Genomic DNA, 8,677 nt, shown 5'->3' with positions numbered 1-8,677 from the left:
ATGTTCAACTAGTATTTGGTTGTAAGCTTTGGTGGAAATTTCGTTCTGGATCTTCCATTTGGGCTAATTTAAGGGCTTCAAAATATATCAAAGGTATTGATCATGCCTCTTTAATCAACTTCCAGCATTCAGATTCGCGGATTTGGAGAAGGATGTTATGCACTAAACAAGTAGTGGAAGATAATACTCGCCTGCGTGTTCGAGATAGATCATGGTCTTTTTGGTTTTATAATTGGATAGGTGAGGGGCCTCTTGCCACTAATTTGCCAGTCGTCCCATTTCTGAAGGTTCGAATTTCAGATTTCTACCATAACAGGATATGGCATTTGGATGCATTGTAGTCACTTGTTTCTAGTGAACTAATAGAAGGCAAATTTCTTTGTCTAACGATATGAAAGATGAGCTGGTGTGGTGTCCTGTAGCATCTGGCCTTTTTTCAGTTTCATCTGCTTTCAACATAATGCGTCAAAAGAAGCCGACAATGATTTCCAAGAGGTACATTTGGAGCTCTCGAATTCCCCTAAGAATATTGATGTTTATGTGGAGGCTTCTGAATAATGTTATTCCATTAGTTGATGTCCTTGGGGGCTTGGGTTTTAATATGCCCTCAAAATGTTCTTTTTGTACAAGTTGTGAAACAATGGATCATCTATTTTCGAAGTGTCCCCTAGCAGAGGAAGTCTGGAATTATTTTGAGATATTCCAAGCGATCATCACCTCGATATTCTTTATCGACTGCAGGGCTTATGGGCTGGTGCCTCAAGTTATTCAATGACTGGTTGTCTTCTACCCATATTGCCATCGATAGTCTGTTGGGAAATTTTGGAAAGTACGGAATCTCCATTTCTTTGAAGGTGTTGTCCTCCCAGCTACTCTGATTTGTCATCGAGTTCTCGCTGAAGTTCAAGCTATGTTGACAGCTTGGCCTTTAGCTCACAAGGAGGCATCTGATGCAAAGCTTCTTCTACGAGTATGGTTTCCTCTCTTATTCCGAGGAATCCTCGGTCAGTTACTTTCCTAACTGGGCAAGCACCATCATTCCCTTTTTCCAAATTAAATGTGGATGGCTCTTCGCTTGGGAACCTTGGGCCCTCAGGTGAGGGAGGTATGCTCCAGGATCATTTAGGCTTGTGATTCTTGTGTTTTCTACGTTTTATGGACATTGCACTAGTCTGGAGGCCGAGGCAAGAGCCTTACTGGAAGGTCTAGCTGTTTGCGCAGCACTTGGTCACATTCAGGTTTTGGTTGAAATGGACTCCAAGATTCTGCTTGATGCGGTTTAAAGACATGCTAAGTGTGCATGGTGCATTGATGCTTTTTTTTTTTTGCCAGATTTTTGGCTGCTTTTTTTTTTTTGCCAGGTTTGGGCTGCTTCTCAGAATAGGCAGTTTCATTTTGTTCATGGTTATCGGGAGGTCAATTCTATGGCGGATGCACTTGCTCAACTCGCCAATTCTAGCCAAGTTTCCACTTTTTATCATCCTCAAGATTTGCTGCAGCTTGTAAAAGGCATAGTTAATCTAGATAGGATGCATTTTCCTTATTTAAGATTTTCATAGACTTTTACTTTTCAAAAACAATAAATAAAATTCCGAGGTTAAAAAAAATTGCTTTGGTCAAAAACTAGACAAAATCGTCTAAAACAGGCCAAATTAGTGACCTTGTTCAACTGACTGACCCGATTTTCAAACTTGTTTTGTTTTTCTGAAACATAATTTAAGTTACCTAAATTATAAAACTTTCATCTATTAATAGGAATAAGAAAATGCCACTCACCTAGTGTAAATATTAAAATGACTCGCTTTCCCAAATGATCTCTAAACTAAGAAGTTCTCATCCCTATCTTCTTATCAATTTATCATCAGTGATTCTAACTTGTATTATAAAACCATATTCCCAACAAAAAGATGTCGAATTGGGTATGATTTGTTTTAATTTAGTTTTTCAAGTAATTTTGGAGAATGGACATATTTTAGATATGAATTCACATTTTTATATATAATTTTTAGGTGTATATTTGATTGCAAGCTTAATATCTTTGTAACATTTTATGTGGATGGCCGAATATAACCAATAACTTAAGTTCAATATTTCTAAAACTTATAAAAAATATAAAATAATCATGACATCATACTGAGGTCAACGAATTTTTTAGAATGGTCCTACCTATCCGACCAATTGATCCCTAGCACAATAGTTTAGCCGAATCATTGTCTGGTCCAAATTTAACAACATTGCCTGCAACCAAAAGAAAGTTAATGCTGATGAACATTTAAGCAACAAAGCAAATTTCTTAAATTTTCAAGTGATCTCAGATAATAGTTACTATTACAAATTGGAGTTCTGTAGGCTTAGGAATAATTTGTAAATACCTGAAACGATGTGAAGTTATGGCAAAAAAAAGGGAACTTGAAACAGCAAATTATTTACTAACAATTAATACCTTCAAGTCCACCGAAACTCAAATAACAACTTATAATATGCATCTCCTCAAATAAACAAAGACCTCGAATAACAACTTTTGATCAGTTGGATTGCATTTTTTGTGGAGTTTTTAAAGAAAAATTACTGTAATATTTTTTTATTTTTTTTTGTCGGATATGATGTATGTGAAGTAAAAAGGTAATTGAAAAATGTATGAAAGAATAGGCTCATGAAAACTTTTTAAAAAAATTTTGTCAAAAATGCAATCCAAACAAGACTAATTTCTGACTTATCTCAATTTTTTTTCCATGGTAGAGTATTAATATGTTGCCGCCTTTTTTGATGCACTTATTCCTCTATTGAAACAAAATGTACAACTTAATCAGCAAAATATTACACTTAATTGATAACAAATTACCAATTTAGGACCCTCTATGTACCATCATAAGTAAGCGTTAAATTTTATAGCGCATCCTTTCGTTGAACAAGCCACTTCATCAGAAAGAGGATTTTTTGTCTCATTGCAGTTTGCTCCGGTCCCCATACGAAACTTTAATTAAACCAAACTGTGATAATTATATGTGACATTTCTACTGCGTAATTCTGTTGGATGTTTATTTACCAAAAAAAGACTTAACTTTTCACAAGAGAGAAATAAAAGACTTACTGCTCGTTTGAATTGCATTTTTTTTTTTGGAGAAGTTTTTGAGAAAAAAATTACAGTATACGTAAAGTAAAATGGCAATTAAAAATTGTGTCGAAGGAATATTCATGAAAGCATAAAATTTTTTCTCCAAAAGATCAGAATCCAAACAGTTAACTTCTCACAAGAGGGAAAAAAACACCTTTTCACAAGAAATCTCTGGCGTGATAAATGCCGAATATACATGTACAATTGAACTTGGGCTGTAACTTGTAATTCATCTTCTTGGGCTGATATGCACGCCTAGTGCTCCAAACAGATTGCAAAAGTCCATCTCATGCCTCCCAAGAATTAAGTGGGCCTTCCAATTCGAACCATCCAGAGCTCTCTAGATTTTTTTTCCCCCCAAACGGCAAATTGGTTCCTATCGTTAAAGGCCAAATAAATTACATGTAACTCCTTGTGGTTTTGCATAGCGGCAGATGAGCCTCTTAACATTTTAAAATAGTTATACAACTCTCATGTGATTTTAGTATAAAGTGAAAAAATGAATGAAATACACAATTAGTTATAATGATTATAGAAAAATGCTTCAAAGTGCTTATGATCAAATCATAATATCTACTTATTCCTCCATGGTTTATATAAATATTCATTTTATCCTATTCCTCTATTATTTTACATATGGTGCAAAAGTCATCATTTAATTTAACATTTAAATACACTATGAATTTCAACGAATGACGTTAGTTAGTATAATTTTTTTTTTTTTTGTTAAAATTTTACTTTATATAAAATCAGAGAGAGATAAAGTGAATATTTTAAAACACTAGGAGGTGATGTGATAATAGATGAAATGACGGGGGGTTATTTGTAATTTAGCCTTTGTCAGAAAAGCAACTTGTCCGGAGCCCTCTAGATCATGAAGGAAGATCGTAGAAGTTTATAGGGAAAGCAAAAGAATTCCAGATTAATCCGTTGGGCAATCAATTCACGAAAATCCTCGAAAACTCTGGGCTCTGCCTCTCCTCTCCTATAAATATGAACCTCCTTCAGCTGCTTCATCATCATCGACAAGAATTGATCGAATCTCACGGTACAATCAGATCTCTGTTTAACTTTATAAGATCTCAAAATAGTTAACATCATCGTCACCGTCAGTTCTCCTGAAAATGTCGCTGATTCCAAGCGTCTTCGGTGGCCGAAGAAGCAACGTTTTCGTCCCATTTTCACTTGACATTTGGGATCCCTTCGAAGGCTTTCCTTTCTCGAACACCAGTCTGGCGAACGTCCCAGATACAGCAAGGGATACATCTGCATTTGCAACCGCCCGCATCGACTGGAAAGAGACTCCCGAAGCCCATGTCTTCAAAGCCGACCTTCCGGGGCTGAAGAAGGAGGAAGTGAAGGTGGAGGTTGAGGAAGGCCAGGTCCTGCAGATTAGCGGAGAGAGGAGCCGGGAGCAAGAGGAGAAGAACGACAAGTGGCATAGGGTGGAGAGGAGCAGCGGCAGGTTCCTGCGCAGGTTCAGGCTGCCGGAGAACGCCAAGGTGGATCAGGTGAAGGCCAGCATGGAGAATGGGGTGCTCACCGTCACCGTGCCGAAAGAGGAAGTGAAGAAGGCTGATGTTAAGGCCATTGAGATCTCCGGCTAAATGCTTTGGGTTGCTAAGCTAAGCTCTGTGGAAACTGAATGTGAAACAAGAATAAAAGAGAGTGAGGTGTAGCGTGCAAAGTGGTTGTGAGATGTCTCCGTTTGTATGAATTTGTTTGTTTGCTGTGTGGATGATGATGAATTTTGTGTAAAGGGCTTTGTATTTCTTGAAATAAAAAGTTATCGGTAGATACCTGTTTCTCACTAGAGTTTTCTTCTTGGCTTAATTTATATTTATATCCACCACGGAATATATCCTATGTTCAGCGAAAAGAATTAAGTGATTTCAGATGCTCAACATTTTTAACTGAGATCTGGATGTGTGTTTGGAGGAGCAATTGATGTCAGATTTTCATGAAAGACGCTGAAGATGTGGGGAGAAGGGTCGAGATGACGGATTTTAGACCCCACGGAATCAACTCCGGATTTTATTAGAAAATTTACCGCCAGGATAGACCATCAAAACCATGGTAAAACAGTTTTGTCGATGGCCACTCAAGTTCGATTCATCTTTGAGATTCGGATCGACCGATTCAATCGTAAATCGGTTTTCTTAGTATAATAAGACACATTTTATTAACAGATTATTGAAAATTAAAAATCTTCTAATACGACTGACATATGAGTTGGATAGCAAATTAATGGTCAGAAATTATTTGTTATCTTATAAATATAATTTTTAACATTTTTTTATCTTTTAAATTATTTTTTAAAAATTATTTGCTTATCATTATTTTAAACACACTTATTGTTATCTTAATGGCAAATTTATTGCCGAAATAACTTTTTTTTTGAAACATATGTCCAAAGTAACATAATTTTAAATTTTATTATTTTATACTTTTTTTGTCACATAGGTTGTCTATGTGGCTAATAGAAATAGAGATTCTTTCACAATTAATATCTTCTCCGATTCTCTCTACGAGTTTTTTCACTTTTTTTTTCCTCACACTTATTGTTATCTTAATGGCGAGTTTATTTTCATAATAACTTTGCTTTTGAAATATATGTCCAAAGTAATCTAATTTTAAAATTTATTTTTTTTGTATTTTTTTTGTCACATAGGTTGTTTGTGGTTAATAGAAATAGAAGTACATTCTATCTCTCTTTTGCAATCAATATCTTCTCCGATTTTCTCTCTGAGCTTTTTCACTTTTTTTTCCTTTCATTATTTTTTGTTCTTTCGTTATTTTTCCTTGCCAAATGTAATTGTGAGAAGTCAAGATTTATATTAATAACATCTAAAACTTCATTATCATTCCTGATATTGTATATGTGGATGAAAATATTTTCTCAAATTGATAATTTCAAGATAAACGAAGATTATTCTTTTATCTTTTTTATTGTGCAGTTTTTGGAACATTTCTATGGCCTTCAAAAAATTTTGAATACTAATTGTTTTAACAAATGATTTCTCACACTGTGCGTTTGATAAAATATTAAGAGAAAAACTATGTAACAATGTTTGGTTTCTATCACATATACAAGCATGTTCATTTGTAGTGCATCTCTATCACATGATCAAATAATCTCGTATACTTGAAGTAGTTTTGCACATTTATTCAACATCAATTAATGGCTTGTGTTACTTTCAAGAAACTTTAGCATTATCTTAATTGCAATAGTTACTTTTTGTAAAAGTTTTTTTTAAGGAGTAAGAAGCATAACATAAACAAATATGATAGCCTTGACGTTTTTGTAACTTTTTCTTGTTATTGCTTACAATTTTCATTGCAATTTTTTATTTTGTAAATTTATTTTTTTTAAAATATATACAATAAGTTTGATACATTTAAAAAAATTACAGAGAGCAATAATAGCAAGGTCAATAATGGAAGAATTTATTTTGAATAATTATAAGAAAATTATAAAAGTTATTCAATTTTCTTGTGCCTCTATAATAAAAAAGTTTAAATTTTTAGTTTTTGTTGGAAACTATAGACTAGATTAAAACTTTCTTTGCTTGTTATTTTACATGGCAATCAGGTTAATTAAGTGGCAACAATAACATCAATTTGGGAATAAAATTTGAAAATAAATTATATTGGGAATATTTTTTAGAAAGAGTGTTATTTTGGCAAAAAAACTCTCTTAATGGCGAATGAAACATGCATTAAAATTGTAGATTTGTAATTTAACAAATATAAAAGATTTGAGAAATCAAGAATAGGTTTAAAAGGTATCATCAATTTTAAAATCGCTGCAGTCTACTCTGTATATGTTATAATCGTTAGATATGTTAATTAATAGTTGTAAGTTTTAATAAAGATAATGAGATCTATTGATATAGACTTGAATTTGTCAAATTCAAATTTAACAATCAAATTTGAAGTAAATTAAAATTTAAACAATAAGATAAGGAAAAATAATACAAAATTTCACTAGGAACTTTTAGGAGAACAAAAATTTTCACTAAGAACCCTAGGAGAAATAGATATCTCTCACTAGAGAAATTTAAGAGAGATTTTATTAGAAAAATAACAAAAATGAAATCTATAGGAGAGAGATCAGAGAAATCATAGTGGTCTCCCTCTCAAAAAAGAAGGGATTTAGAGAAAAGAAGTAGTAGAAAGATGTTGGAGAAGAGTAATAAATCGGCCTTCTTTTTTAAGTGATTTGTAGTATAGAATTATATTGGTCAAAAATCAGACAAAATCATCAAAAATCGGTAAAATCAGTGATTTGATTCGACTGGTTGGTCTGATTCTTAAACTTTTCTCTTTTCTCTTCTCCAAACATAATCTGAGTTATTTAAATTATAATACTTTTATTTATTAATAGAAATAAGAAAACGTTACTAATTAGTATAAATATTAAAATCACTCGCTTTTTAAAATGATTTCTAAATTAAGATGTTTTTATTCTTATGATCTCATTAATTTAACATTAATGATTTCAACTTATATGAATTTATTTTAATTTAATTTTTCAAGTAGTTTTAGATAATGGATATATTTTAATCTTGAATTTACATTTTTATATATAATTATTAGGTGTACATTTGATTGCGTGTCTAATATTTTTAGAACATTTTTCATGATCGGTCAAATATAACCAAGAACTTAATTTCAATATTTTTGAATTTTATAAAAATATAAAATAATTATAACACCATGCTGACGTCAGTGGATTTTTAAGAACGGTCCGATCTGATTAATTGATTTCTAATCCAATAGTTTAGTCGAGTCACTATCTGGTTCGGGTTTAACAGCATTGTTTACCGCTGGTATAAATCCAAAGTCCAAAACCCAAAATCGAAAAGATTAACAAAGTGCTCTTCTAATCTAAATGAGTTAGAAAAGAGTAAACATGAATTTAAGCTAGCAGTAATTTTTTTTAAGATATGAAAAGAAATTATCCGTTTTAACTAATTTAGGCGAGAAGTTAACTTAAGCACCTTAAGAATAAGTAAAGTTTCACTTCCAACATTATGAAATGATGAAATATATGTGTGTGTGTATCATTTTTTTTTCACTTTTTTGGGCTTAATTGAGACTTAATCACTTCCGAGAGCTGAATTAATACTTTTTATCTACTTTGAAGGGCCAAATTAAAATTCGCCCTTTTGTCAATGTTTTTTTTTTTTGAAACATCAAAACCTCCATTCATGTCAAATCTTGAAGAGCCGCAACAGTAACAGCCTTGGGAATGTTTACAAACCATACTGTACTTCCCTCAAGAGACAATGACATTCTAGACACGATATGAGCAGGAACATTGTTGGTCCTACACACATAACTAACTTTTACAAAATCAAATGCAGCAAGTAGTGATCTTATGCCATGAATTAAGTTACCTATCAATGACAAATCTGTTTCATTGCTATTAATACTCTCTACAATATTTAAAGCATCCCCTTCTAGCAAGAAATGTGTGATTCCAAAGTCTCTTGCAAATTCCAAAGCACTGAGAAATGCCAGGCAATGTTAGCCCTTTTGTCAATGTTAGTTCATATG

General features: G+C 32.7%; 1 protein-coding gene across 1 annotated transcript; it reads left to right on the top strand.

Annotated features, from left to right (window-relative positions):
• The first annotated feature begins 4,056 nt into the window (after nt 1–4,056).
• LOC113751522 (18.5 kDa class I heat shock protein-like) lies at nt 4,057–4,926 on the top strand. Its single transcript, XM_027295559.1, has one exon. The coding sequence runs from the start codon at nt 4,240–4,242 to the stop codon at nt 4,720–4,722; it is 483 nt and encodes a 160-aa protein (XP_027151360.1). The 5' UTR covers nt 4,057–4,239; the 3' UTR covers nt 4,723–4,926.
• Nucleotides 4,927–8,677: the final 3,751 nt, after the last annotated feature.

The sequence above is a fragment of the Coffea eugenioides genome, chromosome 11 (genome assembly GCF_003713205.1).
Source record: "Coffea eugenioides isolate CCC68of chromosome 11, Ceug_1.0, whole genome shotgun sequence".
Classification (NCBI taxonomy): Eukaryota; Viridiplantae; Streptophyta; class Magnoliopsida; order Gentianales; family Rubiaceae; genus Coffea; species Coffea eugenioides.
Note: the sequence above shows the minus strand (reverse complement) of the source record. Positions and strands in the feature narration are given on the sequence as shown.